At 57.5% G+C, this 16,711-nt stretch overlaps 1 protein-coding gene and 1 non-coding gene across 2 annotated transcripts; one reads left to right on the top strand and one right to left on the bottom strand.

Moving 5' to 3' along the window:
- Positions 1–8,594: 8,594 nt before the first annotated feature.
- On the top strand, positions 8,595–9,935 carry LY6D (lymphocyte antigen 6 family member D). The gene is made up of 3 exons (XM_047073895.1): positions 8,595–8,646; positions 9,356–9,454; positions 9,694–9,935. The coding sequence occupies exons 1-3, from the start codon at positions 8,595–8,597 to the stop codon at positions 9,933–9,935; spliced, it is 393 nt and encodes a 130-aa protein (XP_046929851.1).
- Positions 9,936–14,758: 4,823 nt separating this feature from the next.
- On the bottom strand, positions 14,759–14,865 carry LOC124507960 (U6 spliceosomal RNA). The gene has a single exon (XR_006961175.1). It is a non-coding gene; the product is annotated as a U6 spliceosomal RNA (small nuclear RNA).
- Positions 14,866–16,711: the final 1,846 nt, after the last annotated feature.

Genomic DNA, 16,711 nt, shown 5'->3' with positions numbered 1-16,711 from the left:
CAGGCGGGAAGGGTCCCTGTCTCTCCTGTGCTCCTCCCTGCTTCCCCCGGGGCCGCCCGGCCCCCTCCTCGGGCTCCCACCCCGGGGCGGGAAGCCCCCCTACCGCAGGGGACCCGCCTCTGAGGGACCCTCGGCCCTCTCCCGGGGTCCCGGCCACCCGGTCCTCCCCGACACCCTCCACCCCGTTGCGGGGCCTCCCACGGGGGCTCCTCCCACTCTGGCCTCGAGAGCCCGGATCCACCACGCACGGGGCAGGCGGGTCAGAGGTCTGGGCGTCCCCTGCACCAGCCACGCCTGTGCTCCCCTGCGCACCGACCCGCCACTCCTTCCACGGCTCGCTCACACCTCAGGGGCGAATTCACTCCGCACAAGCACCCACCCCCGGGCCTCCTGGGAGCCAGGCACCCCGAGAGAGCCCACAGGGCCACCCCAGGTCAGCACATGGGATGAGGGCTTCCAGGAGGCCGCCTCGCCCCCACCCCCAGTCCCTGCCAGCGAAGGCAGGCCTGTTCATGGTCCCCTGGCTGCCGCTGTGGGGGCAGAATCCGTGTGGGGCCTGTGTTCTCACTGGGCACGGGGGCTGGCCCGCCCCCCGCCAGAGGCGCCCACGGCAAGGCCTCCTCCCAGGAGCTCGTGGAGGAGAATAAAGCTGTACATCCTGTCCCCATTGCCTGAGATGTTGAAGTTTTGGGGGGTCCCCCGTGCCTCGGGGCCAGGCAGGGGCACTTTACGGAGGGCGGTGGCATTCTCCAGGCATAAACTCAGAGAGCAGGAGGCACTCTCCTCAGAATCCAAAAAGCCAGCACCCCTTCCCAGCCCTCAGCCTGGGGGCTCCCGTGGGGTTCCCCAGCATCTGTGGTCCGCCCTGCGGGGTGCCCCACAACTCCTACCGCCCTGCACCCCCAGTCAGGGCCCAGCCGGGCACCCGGGGCTCTTCTTGGGGGGCAAGGGGCCAGAGGCTCCAGCTCTCCTCCCTCACCTCTGCCCGGGGCCTCTCCCCAGGACCGCATGCAGGTCCCGGGCCCACAGCTCTCTCTCGGGGCCTCCCTGCTCCTAGCCCCGGGGCCCTGCCCTGGCCCACCCGCCTCCTCCCCTCGCAGGCCCTGGTAATTTCCCTCCCCCGACATCGCTGTCCCTCACATCCCTTCCGGGGGCCCCAGAGGCCAACGTCCTGCCTGCCTGGCAGAGCGCGGCTCCCACAGCCCAAGTGCCAAGGTGACGGGACGCCGTGATGGCCGGGGCCTTCCCTGGTGGGGCCTGGGCCTCGATTCTGGGAACCAAGGGACAGATTGCAGCCGGGACAGCCGGTCTCCCACTGCCTTCCTCTCAGCCTCCACCTCCGCAACTCGGCCGGACACTAGTGTCCCCGGAGTTCCCAGAGTACCCAAAAGGGACAAAGGTCCTCCCGTTCCCAGCAGCCGCCTCTCTGGCCTCACAGGGCCGCCACCCCCCCACCCAGTGCCCGCAAGCCCAGCCTGCTGTCCGTCCCCCGTGCCTGTGACGCTGCCGTGGCCGCCATTCTACCCGGGAGTGCTCCTGAAGCGTGTGGGGAAGCGGGGCAGGGGCAGGGACTTGTGTTCTCGCAGGCTTTCTGTGCTTCTGTCCACACCCTGGAGGACAAGGTGGGCTGAGGGGGCCCTGCCTCGAAACACGGATGTCAGGATTCCCTTGGGGCCCCTCTGAGTCACTAGTACAGTTCCCTTCGTGGCCAGGCCTGCTGGGCTCCGGGGACCCAGGAGCAGGTTGGCACAAAGTCCACGTGAAGTGGCCTTCTCGGGAACAAACTTGGGGCTCAGGGTTGGGCCACCCCACCCAGCCTTTGAAGTTTGGGGTTTCTTTCTCAAAGAGAGTGGAAATTCCCTCTCTTGACTCCTGTCCGACCAGCTTCCCCGCTAGGGCAGGCCCTACTTGTACAAGTCCCAAGGGAAAGCCACATTGGGTGCCACGGGACGACCGGTGGTCTCCTGCGAGACTTCGACATTCAGAAGTCGAGGTGCGGCCAAGAGACATTTCCAATGAGGACATTAATTGCCCTTGCTACAGATGAGGACGCTGAGGCACAAACTGCTTTTTGGATTTAATCCCTGGCTGGCAGATTGGTCTGCCCCAAAGCCTGAATTCTCTCTGCCTCCTCCCCGCCCCCACGGCTTCCCCACAGTCATTAAGTCAGGGGACTCTCAGAGACCGCGCCCACCGCATACCAGGATCGTGTGGGCCCTGGGGCACCACAGACCTGTGGGGGTGGGGTGCTGGAGGGCTCACCGGACTCTCAGAGGGCTGCGATCCCAGCCCTGGGAAGGCAGTGAGGACAACAGGTGCAAAGGCCCAGAGGTAAGAAAGGGCCGGAGGGGCTGCACGGAGACCCAGGCGGTGGGGGAACACTAAAGGTGGGTCGGCTGAGCAGGGCTTGTGGGAAGCTGGGCTTGATCCTCAGGGAGGGGCATTCTGGGGCTGTGTGGGCGTGGGGCCACAGCCAGGCCACAGGCTTTGACCTGTTCCCCCCGGCAGGAAGGCAGGGAGGCCGCTGGAGCTCAGAGAGCTTGGCTGATACTCGGAGCACAGCAGAGCTGTGGCCTTTCTCCCGGTTCTGCATCCCCCAGGGTCACAGTCGGAAGCTGGGCCTCTGCCCTGCGCTCAGCCCTGGGCGGGTCCTGGGTCTCCCTGTGTCACCTTCCTTCCACCCGGCCTCTCCTCCTCCCCAAGTAGCAGCACTTGTCCAATCTTACGTAATGTTCCCGGGCAAAGATGACACAGGCCTCTGATCCCCTGAGTTCTTGTAGGCAGAGCATTCAGCTCCCTGCCAGGCCCAGCTGGGGCCCCACTCCCTGTCCCCACACCCAGAGCAGTTGCCACAGCATGCAAACCCCCTGCACCGGGGCCGGGTGCCAAAGCTGAGCCCCCGAGGCCACCAGGCTGAGCAGGGAGTGGCTGAGCGGGGCTGCTGCAGATTCAAAGCTCAGCAGCTGCCTGAGGCCCAGAGGAGCAGGGACTGGGTGTCCTCGGCATCTAGGCCGCGTGAGGACAATGCACCCCTCGCTCCCAGGCCACCTGCTGATGCAGATGTGGTGCTGCCAGCTCCTGTTATCTTGTCCCCAACAAGAGTCCGGAACCTCGTCTATAAAGTGCAGAGTTGGAAAGAGGCTGTCCGCCTCTGAAATCTGGGTCTCACTGGAAGATTGAAGCCCTCCCCCACACGCACTGGGGAGGACAGTAGTCCCCATCCGAGCACTTCATCCGCTGTTGCCAAAAATCTGTTTTTTAAAGGTTTATATATTTATTCTGAGAGAGAGAGAGAGACTGAGAGCATGGGGGAGGGGAAGAGAGAAAGAGGGGGAGAGAGATAATCCCAAGCAGTCTCCACACCTAGCGCAGAACCTGATGCAGGGCCGGATCCCATGAACTGTAAGATCATGACCTGAGTGAAAACCAAGAGTTGGACACTCAACCAACTGAGCCACCCAGGCACTCCCCCCAAATCTTTTTTTTTTTTTTAATTTGGTTGTCCTGGCAGGGGTTTAGTGCGGCTTAAAGGGTGGCGGGATCCAACAGGGGTCCATTTCCTGTTCCCAAGGGACAAGGGACAAATGGGGGAGGGGTCGTTAAGGAAAGGAACTTACACTGCTCTGTGTAAGACGTACCAGGGCCAAAGACACACAGACAGACTGACAGGGCACATGTCCACGTAAGATGTTTATTTCTCTCTTAAGTGTTAGGATCAATGATGTCCTCTCAAAGCCACCCCCAAATCATATATAATCTTAAGTAAAAGGAACGTGTGTGCATGTTGGGTGTCGCAAATCCCAGAGCTGCTTGCCAACCAGTTGTAGATCTAGGGCCTCTCAGAGGCCCCACTGGGTTTCACTCCACAGTCTTTGAGAATTACTGTTTTCTCTTGTCAGGCGGTAAGTGTGTATGTGAATGAGAAAGGGACGAGGGGACAGGAGAAAGAGACATCACTGTAACTATCTCCTACAGGATACATAAGTTGTATGAGTGGATGAGTGGATGGATGGACAGATAATGGGTGGATGATGGAGGAATGGATGGGTGGATGGATGGATGATGAGTATATGATGGATGGATGAACGGATGTTGGATGAATGGATGAATGGATGGATGGATGGATGGATGGATGGGTAAGCTACAGATGTGTGGATTATGTAGGTGGTAGGTGTTCACTACCCTGGAACCTACACCCAATGCCATCACGGAGCTCAAGGGTTTAAGGCCGCAAGCTCAGGCTACAGCAGGAGGAGCAGTGAGCAGTGGCACAGCAGAAGGGAGAACCTAGGGGTAGAACATGAGCACATTCTCTTTTTCTCAAACCCTAGAGGGAGCTTATCCTAACATGCGGAGAATAAACCCCCTCCAGGGCACCTGGATCTCAGGTGCTTTAGCTTCTGCAGTTCCAGGTTTGCGTGTTCTGCAAGCCCACACTGCTAAGAGCCTGCAGCCATGGAACTCCGAGGTCCCCAGGTTGCTGTGGCTCTGTGGCTCGGTGCCCGTGCCCTTCGGCAAGCTCTCTTCCTCTACTTCATGGAAGGACACAGCCCTCACTCCCCACTCTGAGAGCTTCCCCCATCACCCGGTCCCCTGAATCCCAGTGCCTCTCACAGACACAGCCGGAGACGCCGATTGGCAGGGCCCACGTCAGACCTCTGCTGGGGGACCCGGGGCTGGTCCTAGGAGCCGTGCGGGGCCTCTTGCAGGGGAGCGGCCCACCAGGCCTGAGAACTGGCATGTCTCTCCTGGTCTACGGGAGCCTAGGGCTCCAGTCCAGGCATTCCTGGGGGACAGGCTGCACCCCAAGGCAGGGAAGGGCTGCCCATGTGGCTGCTCCCCGGATTTGCACTCTGGCAGAGCGGGAAAGGGAGGCCCCACACCGGTGGCCATGGTCCCAGGAGATGATGAAGAACAGGCGGGGCCATGCCAGGCCCTGGGAAGCAGGTGAGAGGGACCCATGTCTAGGCCTGTGGCCCTGTGTGTAAGGGTGAGTCTCCTGCACATGAGGGAGGAGCAGGGAGGCCTGGGTGTGGGGTAAGAGCCCCAGGCCAGCAGGGACAGAGTGGAGGGTGGGCCCAGTTTTGGTTCCCACTTGCTGACTGGGTGACCACGGACAAGGCCCTCTCTGTGTCATCCGAGGGAGGCCCCATGCGTGTGTGCAGGCGTGTGAAGGAGGCGCAAAGGCCGCAGGGGGCACCGTATCCCTCCACTGGCTGACTCACAAGGGAGTCACCTCAGCCCTACTGGGGAGGAAGGGGCAGAGACAGGAAAGGGCTACGGCGTGCCAGAGGCCACCGGGGACCAGATCCAGGCCCTGACCCCCTTGTCCTTGCTCTATCCTCAGGAGACCCCCCCTCCCTTGGCCTCCTTGACCTCCCACTCACATGGGGTACGCTTGTCTGTGCACCGTCTCCCTAGCTCATCCAGGGGTCCCAAGGGCTGGGCCTGTCTCTCCTGTCTGTCCCTGTCGTGCCCAGAGCGCAGGGTCTATGATGGGCACTGCTAGCCAAGGGAGTGAGTGGGTAGGGGCGGTGTCCCCCTGTGTGCAGCCGTGGGACCCGCCTGTAATGCAACTTGAAACTGAAGGAGGCTTGTCCCCAGGCCCCAAGGCTTGGGGGTGCACCCAGTGGGGGAAACTGACTTGCCCACGCGGAAGCTCACCTTCAGCCCAAGGCAGGGCCCCAGGGCCTCCCCGGCTGCATTTTCAGAACGCCTGGAGTGGCCCCTGTGCCGCGCTGCTTCCCTCTCTGGGCCACTCACCCCTTTGTGCGACCCCAGGGACCCCCATGGCCTGGTGGTCTAGGCCTTGATTCCTGTCTTTCCCCGCACTCCAAGGCTGAGACGTGGGGAGCAGTGGAAGGCAGGGTGTGGGGCCTGTGGGGCAGGGGGCATGAGCAGGAAAGGCACACTGCAGGCGTAGGTCTGGGCTTGTCCCGGCGCCTGGCCTCCTGGCCCGCTGTGTTCAGGAAGCAGGCAGGGCTGAGGGTGGGGGCTGGTAGCACCCTCTGCCTGTGCCCCTCCACGACCTCTTCTAGCCGTTGTTGCTGTTGGCTCCAGGGACTGGGTGAGAGGGCTTGAGTTCTGGAAAGTAGCAGTTTTCTCCAGAGGATGAGGGGGACAGGAGGAGAGGCCATGGACACAGGAGTGTCCGGGTTCACGCCACTGCCAGGGTGACCTGGCTGGAGCCCGCAGGGCCCTCTTGGGACCTCACTTCCTCACCAGTAGAAGGATGCTGGAAGGGGGCCAACTTAAAGGGCCATGACGACTCCTCTCTCCCCTGAAATGTGCCTCCAAGATCAAGGCAATCAGGTCACCACCTGCAGGAAGTCCTCCCTGACTGCCCCTCCAATGACTCCCAGTTCTCAGAAAGCTCCCGCCATGGGAATTGCCCACTTTTTCCCCCAAGCAAACTGTGACTGAGGCTGCTGTTGATAGTTGTGCTAGGAGGCCCCCAGGACAGGCGGCTCACACCCTGGTGGGCAGCCCCTGTCCTCACTGGCCGCCTCACCAGAGACAAAGGCTTTCTCCCCATGGAACCAGGGCCTAGCTGCCACGTCTGCTCCCATAGGTGTCTGTCCCTGCTTCCAGAGCACACGGCCACAGTGAAGCCTGAGGTGCCCTGTGCGGATGGGCCAGGTGGGCAGGGTCCCCTCCAGCCCCAGGGGAGGGGACCCTGCTGCCCACGGGCCTCACATCCAAACTTCCAGTCCTGGTCTGCCCGACACCCCTGGACCCCGTAGCTCTACCAGGCCCTACAGGAAATCCAAGCCCCCAAACTTGTTTTTCCAGTAGCTTCCGTGCCCCTTGGCCTCAGTGAGTCACCCCTCCCCATCTGCCAGTCACCACCCCCCCTCCCCAAGCCCTATATCCTGCTTCCCAGGACCCTGCCTTCCATCTGCCCATGAATGGCTGTGGAATGAATTCGGGAAGGCCTCAGAGCTTGGGGTGACTTTCTCTCTCGGGATGTGGGCATGGGGCCCCCCGCATCACCTGCCTTGTCAGGGGACACCCCAGCTGCGCTAAACAAGGCTCAGGGAGGCTGGGACCAGCTTGTGGGACCGCGTCAGGGGCCTCCCTCCCGGAGTCCCCCAGGGTCCTGGAAGGAAGCCACACCACCCCCCACCCTTGGCCACTCCCACCAGGTCCAGTAACGTCTTTAGGGAGCGCAGCACAGAGTGTCAGGCGGCACGTCCTTGGACCCCTGGCACCGGATGTAACCCCGACTTTACCCCACGTGGCAGGGGAGAGGGGAGGCCCAGCTCCGGAGCTGGCCCGCCCAGGGCCACGCTGGGAGGAAGGGCCAAGGGGTCCCAGACCTCCCCAGCCTGAACCCTGTCCTCCCTCCAGCCTCGCCTCCCCTCCCTGCAGCAGGCCCTCCAGTACTTGCGGGATGGGGGCTGCGGCAGGGGGAGGGCTCACCTCCGCCTGTGCTCTGGCCCTACCCGCACCCACGGTCGGCTCCGCCTGCCAGGGCAGGGACAGGGTGAGGCCTCGGAGGGCCCACCGGCACCACCCAGCAGGGTCCAGCTGGCCTAGCAGAGCAGCAGCGGGGGCCCAGGGCCGGCAAGGAGACCTACAGGGGCGGGGGGAGGGCGGCCCCTGTGCCTAGGGCCAAGCCCCTCCGCCCCGCGTCCCCGCGAGCACTGTGAGGTGAAGTTAGGGGGATCTGCCAGTCACCCACAGCCCCTGGCCTGGAAGAGCTCACTGCCCTCGGGACCAGAGCAAGAGACGGACAGCCACGGGTCCCGGAGCAGGGTGAAGGCTGGGGCTCCGCCGGGAGGGCCGGGGCCCAGGGCACGGTGGACAGAGTCCTTGGTGGGAGGGTGGAAGGAAGGGCTGTTGGAGACTTGAGGGGCCCTCGGTTTCTCCCAGTTGGAGAGCGAGTTGAATCTCTGCCTCGGCACCGTCCCCTCCCCCATCAGCCCTGCCCCTGCCCCTCCCCCAGTGCCCCAGGTCCTGCCCCTGGTCCCACGCTCACCTCTCTGCAGGCACATCCAGCCTCCACACGCCGAGCCCGCGGCCCACCCTGTTCCTCTTCCTGTCACTACCCCGAGGTCCTGGCATCTCAGCAAGGTGCCTTCCTTCCGTGGGGTCCTTTGCCCAGGGCTCCGTGGGTGGGCCTGGCGATCCTGAGCCCCAAGCCCAGGAAGGCAGGGCCAGCGCGGGGGGCACAGCCCTGGGCGCCCACAGGGCACCTGCATAGGCTTGTGACCCTGTTGACCTTATCTGAGGGTGGGGGTCGCAAGGGAGGAGGTGACAAGTCTGAGACAAAATGATCCGGGGGTCGGACAGAGAGCCGGAGAGAGGAAGAGGACGCAGTGAGCTGCAGAGCCAGCGGAGGCCTCTGTCCCTCGCCCGAAGGTGGGCGGAGGGAAGCCCCCTGCCCTGGGGGGCAGGCAGCCAGGGGCAGAGGTCCCTCCAGGTGGCAGGGGAGGCCGCACTGGGCGGGTGGGTGTGGGCCAGCCAGGGTGGGGCGGGTGGAACGCTACTGCCTGGCCACCTGCCCGCCTTGGTCCCTCCCACCAGCACCTGCCCCAGCTATAAGGCCTCCAGAGAGGAGGGGCCCCCACTGCTCCCGGAGACACCCCAAGATGAAGCCAGGTCTGCTGCTCCTCGTCGCACTGGCGGTAGCCGCGGGGCCAGGTGGGTGAAGGGCAGGGTGCAGGGCTGGGGCGGGTGGGCAGCTTGGGTCTGTGGGACACACTCTGGAAGCCTGAGGTTACCGGCCTTTGGGCTCAGGGAATCCTGGACTGAATTTCAAACAAAATGAACCCATGTCTTAGTGGAAGCAGACTTAAAATATCGCAGCATCTTCGAATCGGCCCGTGGGATCAGACACGCAGAGGGAGAGAGGCTGGGAGCGGTGCTGAGATGCCTCCCCTGGGGAAAGACCAATGTTCCGATCACCCAGCCCCTGACTGGTCCCCGGGAAGCCCCTCCTCCCACAGGCTCAGCGTGGTCGGCTGAAGCCCTGGGCCTTGACTCAGGTCCACACGACCACTTTCGCCCGCTGGGGGCAGCCTCTGGCGGCGGCGGCGGCGGGGGGGGGGGGGGGCAGCAATCGTGTCTTGTGAGCTGCTCTTAGCAAGTCTCAGAGCTCTGTGACGTTCCTGGGGAAGGGTCCCCCGTGTACCCAGCACCGCCAGCTCTCTAGACAGGCCCAGCACGGCCCCTCCTCCCGGCACAAGGGGTCTCGGTGTCCCAGGCTCTGGGCAGCCAAGGACTGCCGCCTCCTGCCTCCGGGGAGACAGGAGCCCTGGCAGGGCCTGGGGTGTAGGAGGGGCCTGGCGCGGGTCAGGGGCGGCAGAGGGCTCGGTCCAGACAGTGACCCCTGTGCCCCTCGCCCCCCCAGCCCTTGCTCTCCGCTGTCACGTGTGCTCCAGCTCCACCAACTGCGAGAAAGCTCAGGACTGTGTGGCCAGCGCACGCTACTGCAGGACCATAACCAAGCGTGAGTGACCCGGGAGCACGGAGCCAGGGAAGGGGGCCCCGCAGGGCACCCCAGAGCTCTGCTCAGGGGCCCCGACGCCAGCAGGCTGGTGGGGACGGGTCGGTGATGGGTCGGCCGGGGAGCGGTGGGGGCCGGGAGCTGGGACTTGGGGTGCTGGGGAGGCCAGACGCGGGGCGGGGGGGGGGGAGGCGGGGGGCTCAGAGGCAGCTGCCCAGCCTGACTGTGCCCATCCGTTCCAGTGGAGCCCCTGCGGGGGAACCTGGTGGAGAAGGACTGCGTGGAGTCGTGCACGCCCACGCACAACCTTCAGGGCCAGGTCAGCAGTGGCGCGACGGCCACCCGGTGCTGTCAGGGCGACCTGTGCAACAAGAGCCTGCAGAGCAGCGCCCCCGCCCGCAGCCGGCTCAGCGGCCCCGCCCCCGGCCTGGCGCTGGCCCTCGGCCTCCTCCTCGCCGCCCTCCTCTCGGCCCCCAGCCTGTGACCTGCCCATCCCCTTCCCCCCGGGGACTTCCAGGCCCCCCGTCGCTTCCTCTCCCGGACTGGGAGATTCCGCAGCCCCTCCCTCGCCACGACGGGGGAGGTTCCCGCGTCCTGGGCTGGGGGCCCCCTCGGAGGGTCTGGGGCCGCAGCCAGGGAGCTGATGGCCTGGAGCCCCGCCCCCCAGACGAGAGGATGCACGTGTCCCTTCTGACTTTACATTCATTCTGTTGGGTTTCCATTTATTTTTCTACTTGAACCTCTGCACAGGAATAAATGATCGAAAACCAGTGTGGTTGTGTCTTCCTGTTTCAGGAGCGCAGGGGGGAGGGAGGAGGCCATCCCGCCTCACAGGCCCCCAGGGCCTGGGACTTGTCACCCAGGGCCCGTCTTGGCCTCGCGCAGGACTCCTGAAATACTAGTGTCACCCCCCCCCCCACCTCAGAGGAGACACAGCCCTCCCCAGGCATCTTCTCTGCAGCCCCAGGAGAGGACGCTCCTGGAGGAGGCTTGGGTGGGGGGCACAGGGCAGAAGGCCTGTGACCCAAATGGTCAGAACACACACACACACACACACACACACACACACACACACACACCGCCTCCACCCTAGGGAGGCTGGCAAAGGGGGCTGTTGAGCTCACCTGGATGCGGTCAACCCAATGTGGGTAAACTTACCTTGGCCCAACTGCCTGGATCTGGGCCCCGCTGCCCGGGTTCCAGGTTTGCTGCCCCGATCTGGGCAACTGGATCATTGTGTCCCTGTGAGTTCTCAGCACCCCCGCAGATGCCCAAGCAAGCAGCCTGCCCCTTCCTAGGAGGACCAGAGGCTTCGGAGGCCTGCACCCCCTGCCGGGCGGCCGCCACCTTCTGAGGCCTCACCTTGGGCCGGACAGAGCCCCGACTCGGGTGCCGGCAAGGAGGAGCCCTGGCTGGCGGGGCCCCCGCAGGGTGCTTGGCTGAGGGACCAGCGGGAGCAGGGCCCGGGGAGCCTGAGGGCCCTGGCGCCCAGACCTGCTGGGGGGGCGACGCCCGCTCGGCCTGCCTCTGTGTCTCCATCACATCACCTAAATTAGGAGCTTCACACGGGTGCCACCATCAGCTACACCCACGTCCCCAGCTTTGCCCACGTGTGTCCCGCCCCAACCCCCATGGCTTCGTCACCATCCAACATCCTCTGTCTTTGCTCAGCTCGGTCAGGGCACACCTGAAGTAACGATAGAGTGGACACACCCAGGGTGCACACCGTGATGAGACTTAAACGCTCTGTGCCCCTGAAGTCACCACTAGGACCAAGACAGTGAGCAGCCCATCACCCGCAAAGCTGCCTGCAACCCCTTTGCGCACCCCCTCCGTCCTCCCCTGCACGCCCCGCCCCTGGCAACCACCGCGTGCGCTGTTTGTAACAGAGCTATTCGCCGCCCCCCCCCCCCAAGCCTGGAAACGCCCCATGTGCATCAGCCCACGTTTTCTAGAATTGGATAAAATGGAATCTCACAGCACGTACTCTTTGGTCTCGGGTTTCTTTCCTCAGCAGGATTCAGAGACACATCCCTGCTGGGGGGGGGGGGGTCTCTGTCATTCACTCCTGCTGCCCACAGGACTCCGCTATACGGCCACATCATGGTCCCTCCGCCCACGCACCTGTTGATGGACATCTGGGAGGTTCCCAGGCCTGAGGCCTCATGAGGAATGTCGCTGTGGGCAATCGCCTCTGGTCTTTGCGTGGACAGATGTTTATACCTCGCTTGGGTACAACCCAGGAGTGGAATCCAGGGGCATGTGATAGGGGGATTCTTCCGTCGGAGGGGCCACCAAACTGCTCTCCAAAGAGGCTGCTCTCCCCCATCCCCGCCGGCAGCGGAAGAGGGCTCCGGCCACTCCACACGCTCGCCGACACAAGGTGCTGTGGGTCCTTAACCGTGGACACTCCGACGGGTGCGTCCGTCTGTATGTCCGTCTTGACGCCCTTACCACACTGTTGTGAGTATATTAAGGCCGAAACTCGGGTCGTGTGACACCTCTACCTTTCACCTTCATTTTCAAAATGGTCTTAGCGATTTTAGATCCTTCGCATTTCCATATGCATTTCAGAGTTAGCCTCCTAGTTTCTTCATGAACAATGCCCTTGGGATATGGGCTGGGACTGCACCTAATCCATAGATCAGTTCAAGGAGAATTTACATCTCATTATTTTTTAATGTTTATTTTTGAGAAAGAGAGAGACAGAGAGAGGGAGAGAGAGAGAGAGAGAGACCGCACACGAGCACGCATGGGGGAGGGGCAGAGAAAAGAGGGGAGGACAGAGGATCTAAAGCAGGTTCCATGCTAACAGCAGAGACTCCGATGGGGGGCTTGAACTCACAGTCCGTGAGATCATGACCTGAGCCAAAGCTGGACACTCAACCAACTGAGCCCCCAGGCACCCCTACATCGTATTATTAAGTCTGCTCATCAATGAGGACGGCGTACCTCTCCATCTGCTGACGCCCTTAGCAATGTATTTCAGCAGTGTTTTGCAGCTTTCAGAGCAAACAGGCTTTGCACATCTTTTGTCAACATCATCCCTAAGTATTGCACGGGATGCTCTTTATAAATGGTATTTTCAATGATCAATTGTTGGTTGTAAGAATACAGAAATACAATGAATTTTTTGCTCATTAACCTTTTATTCTGCAACCTTGCTAAACCAACATAGTTTTAGAAGGGTTTTCTTGAGTTGTTTTTTTTTTTAATATTTTAAATTATTTATTTTTTTAAATTTACATCCAAGTTAGTTAGCATAGAGTGTAAAATGATTTCAGGAGTAGATTCCAGTGATCTATCCCCTGTGTGTAAAACCCAGTGCTCATCCCCAAAAGTGTCCTCCTTAATGCCCCTCACCCATTTAGCCCATCCCCCCTCCCACAACCCCTCCAGCAACCCTCAGTTTGTTTTCTGTATTTAAGAGTCTCTTATGGTTTGTTCCCCTCCCTGATTTTATATTATTTTTGCTTCCTTTTCCTTATGTTCATCTGTTTTGTATCTTAAATTCCACCTATGAGTGAAGTCATATGATTTTTGTCTTTCTCTGACTAATTTCACTTAGCATAATACCCTCCAGTTCCATCCACATAGTTGCAAATGGCAAGATTTCATTCATTTTGATTGCCGAGTAATACTCCATTGTATATATAAACCACATCTTCTTTATCCATTCATCCATCAATGGACATTTGGGCTCTTTCCATACCTTGGCTATTGTTGATAGTGCTGCTATAAACACTGGGGTACATGTGTCCCTTCAAAACAGCACACCTGTATCCCTTGGATAAATGCCTAGCAGTGCAATTGCTGGGTCATAGGGTAGTTCTATATTTTTTTTTCAATATATGACGTTTATTGTCAAATTGGTTTCCATACAACACCCAGTGCTCATCCCAAAAGGTGCCCTTCTCAATACCCATCACCCACCCTCCCCCCCCCCACTCCCCATCAACCCTCAGTTTGTTTTCAGTTTTTAAGAGTCTCTTATGCTTTGGCTCTCTTCCACTCTAACCTCTTTTTTTTTTTTCCTTCCCCTCCCCCATGGGTTTCTGTTAAATATCTTAGGATCCACATAAGAGTGAAACCATATGGTATCTGTCTTTCTCTGTATGGCTTATTTCACTTAGCATAACACTCTCCAGTTCCATCCATGTTGCTACAAAGGGCCATATTTCATTCTTTCTCATTGCCACGTAGTACTCCATTGTGTATATAAACCACAATTTCTTTATCCATTCATCAGTTGGTGGACATTTAGGCTCTTTCCATAATTTGGCTATTGTTGAGAGTGCTGCTATAAACATTGGGGTACAAGTGCTCCTATGCATCAGTACTCCTGTATCCCTTGGGTAAATTCCTAGCAGTGCTATTGCTGGGTCATAGGGTAGGTCTATTTTTAATTTTTTGAGGAACCTCCACACTGTTTCCCAGAGTGGCTGCACCAATTTGCATTCCCACCAACAGTGCAAGAGGGTTCCCGTTTCTCACATCCTCGCCAGCATCTATAGTCTCCTGATTTGTTCATTTTGGCCACTCTGACTGGCGTGAGGTGATATCTGAGTGTGGTTTTGATCTGTATTTCCCTGATGAAGAGTGACATTGAGCATCTTTTCATGTGCCTGTTGACCATCTGGATGTCTTCTTTAGAGAAGTGTCTATTCATGTTTTCTGCCCATTTCTTCACTGGATTATTTGTTTTTCGGGTGTGGAGTTTGGTGAGCTCTTTATAGATTTTGGATACTAGCCCTTTGTCCGATATGTCATTTGCAAATATCTTTTCCCATTCCATTGGTTGCCTTTTAGTTTTGTTGGTTGTTTCCTTTGCTGTGCAGAAGCTTTTTATCTTCATAAGGTCCCAGTAGTTCATTTTTGCTTTTAATTCCCTTGCCTTTGGGGATGTGTCAAGTAAGAAATTGCTACGGCTGAGGTCAGAGAGGTCTTTTCCTGCTTTCTCCTCTAGGGTTTTGATGGTTTCCTGTCTCACATTCAGGTCCTTTATCCATTTTGAGGTTATTTTTGTGAATGGTGTGAGAAAGTGGTCTAGTTTCAATCTTCTGCATGTTGCTGTCCAGTTCTCCCAGCACCATTTGTTAAAGAGACTTTTTTCCATTGGATATTCTTTCCTGCTTTGTCAAAGAAGAGTTGGCCATACATCTGTGGGTCTAGTTCTGGGGTTTCTATTCTATTCCATTGGTCTATGTGTCTGTTTTTGTGCCAATACCATGCTGTCTTGATGATTACAGCTTTGTTGTAGAGGCTAAAGTCTGGGATTGTGATGCCTCCTGCTTTGGTCTTCTTCAAAAAAATATGGAACGCTTCACGAATTTGCGTGTCATCCTTGCGCAGGGGCCATGCTAATCTTCTCTGTATCGTTCCAATTTTAGTATATGTGCTGCCGAAGCTAGCACAGGGTAGTTCTATTTTTAATTTCTTGAGGAGCCTGCATACTCTTTTCCAGAGTGGCTATACCAGTTTGTATTCCCACCAGAAGTGCAAAGGAGATCCTCTTTCTCTGCATCCTTGCCAACATCTGTTGTTTCCTGAGTTGTTAATTTTAGACATTCTGACAGGTGTGAGGTGGTATCTCAATGTGGTTTTGATTTGTATTTCCCTGATGATGAATGATGTTGATTATTTTTTGATGTGTCTTTTGGCCATCTGGATGTCTTCTTTGGAAAAGAGTCTATTCATGTCTTTTGCCCATTTCTTCACTGGATTATTTCGGTTTTGGGGGGGGGTGTTGAGTTTGATAAGTTCTTTGTAGATTTTGGATACTAACTCTTTATTTGCTATGTCATTTGCAAATATCTTCTCCCATTATGTCGGTTGCCTTTTAGTTTTGCTAATTGTTTCCTTTGCTGTGCAGAAGGTTTTTATTTTGATGAGGTCCCAGTAGTTCATTTTTGCTTTTGTTTCCCTTGCCTCCAGAGACGTGTTGAGTAAGAAGTTGCTGCGGCCAAGGTCAAAGAGGTTTTTGCCTGCTTTCTCCTCGAGGATTTTGATGGCTTCCTGTCTTACATTTAGGCCTTTCATCCATTTTGAGTTTATTTTTGTGTCTGCTGTAGGGAAAGTGGTCCAGGTTCGTTCTTCTGCATGTTGCTGCCCAGTTTTCCCAACACCACTTGCTGAAGAGACTGTCTTTATTCCATCGGATATTCTTTCCTGCTTTGTCAAAGATTAGTTGGTCATATGTTTGTGGGTCCATCTCTGGGTTCTCTATTCTGTTCCATTGATCTGAGTGTCTGTTCTTGTGCCGGTACCATACTGTCTTGATGATGACAGCTTTGTAGTACAGCTTGAAGTCCGGGATTGTGATGCCTACAACTTTGGTTTTCTTTTTCAGGATTGCTTTGGCTATTCGGGGTCTTTTGTGGTTCCATACAAATCTTAGGATTGTTTGTTCTAGCTCCGTGAAGAATGCTGGTGTTATTTTGATAGGGATTGCATGAATATGTAGATTGCTTTGGGTAGTGTCGACATTTTCACAATATTTCTTCTTCCAATCCATGAGCATGGATGTTTTTCATTGTGTGTGTGTGTGTTTGTGTGTGTGTGTGTGTGTGTGTCTTCTTCAATTCTCTCATAAGTTTTCTATAGTTTTCAATGTAAAGATTTTTCACTTCTTTGGTTAGGTTTATTTCCAGGTATTTTATGGGTTTGGGTGCAATTGTAAATTGGACCAATTCCTTGATTTCTCTTTCTGCTGCTTCATTATTGGTGTATTCGAATGCAACTGATTTCTGTGCATTGATTTTATATCCTGTGACTTCGCTGAATTCATGGATTGGGTCTAGCAGTTTTTTGGTGGAGTCTTTTAGGTTTTCCACATAAAGTATCATGTCATTGGTAAAGAATGAATGTTTGGGGGCGCCTGGGTGGCGCAGTCGGTTAAGCGTCCGACTTCAGCCAGGTCACGATCTCGCGGTCCGTGAGTTCGAGCCCCGCGTCGGGCTCTGGGCTGATGGCTCAGAGCCTGGAGCCTGTTTCCGACTCTATGACTCCCTCTCTCTCTGCCCCTCCCCCGTTCATGCTCTGTCTCTCTCTGTCCCAAAAATAAATAAACGTTGAAAAAAAAAATTAAAAAAGAATGAATGTTTGACTTCCTCCTTGCTGATTTGGATGCTTTTTATTTCTTTGTGTTGTCGATCGCTGAGGCTAAGACTTCCAATACTCAGTTGAATAACAGTGGCGAGAATGGACATCCCTGTCTTGTTCCTGACCTTAGGGGGGAAAGCTCTCAGTTTTTCCCCATTG

This window comes from Lynx rufus, unplaced genomic scaffold (genome assembly GCF_022079265.1).
Source record: "Lynx rufus isolate CCGP_SWC_20201006 ecotype Redwood Valley unplaced genomic scaffold, mLynRuf1.p SCAF_12, whole genome shotgun sequence".
NCBI lineage: Eukaryota > Metazoa > Chordata > Mammalia > Carnivora > Felidae > Lynx > Lynx rufus.
The sequence above is the reverse complement of the archived record's forward strand: the minus strand, read 5'-3'. Positions and strand labels throughout refer to the sequence as shown.

Coding starts and splice junctions, on each gene's coding strand:
- LY6D (XM_047073895.1), top strand. CDS start 8,595: ATGAAGCCAGGTCTGCTGCTCCTCGTCGCACTGGCGGTAGCCGCGGGG. Junction 8,647..9,355: donor GGCGGTAGCCGCGGGGCCAG/GTGGGTGAAGGG, acceptor TCGCCCCCCCAG/CCCTTGCTCTCCGCTGTCAC. Junction 9,455..9,693: donor CTGCAGGACCATAACCAAGC/GTGAGTGACCCG, acceptor CATCCGTTCCAG/TGGAGCCCCTGCGGGGGAAC.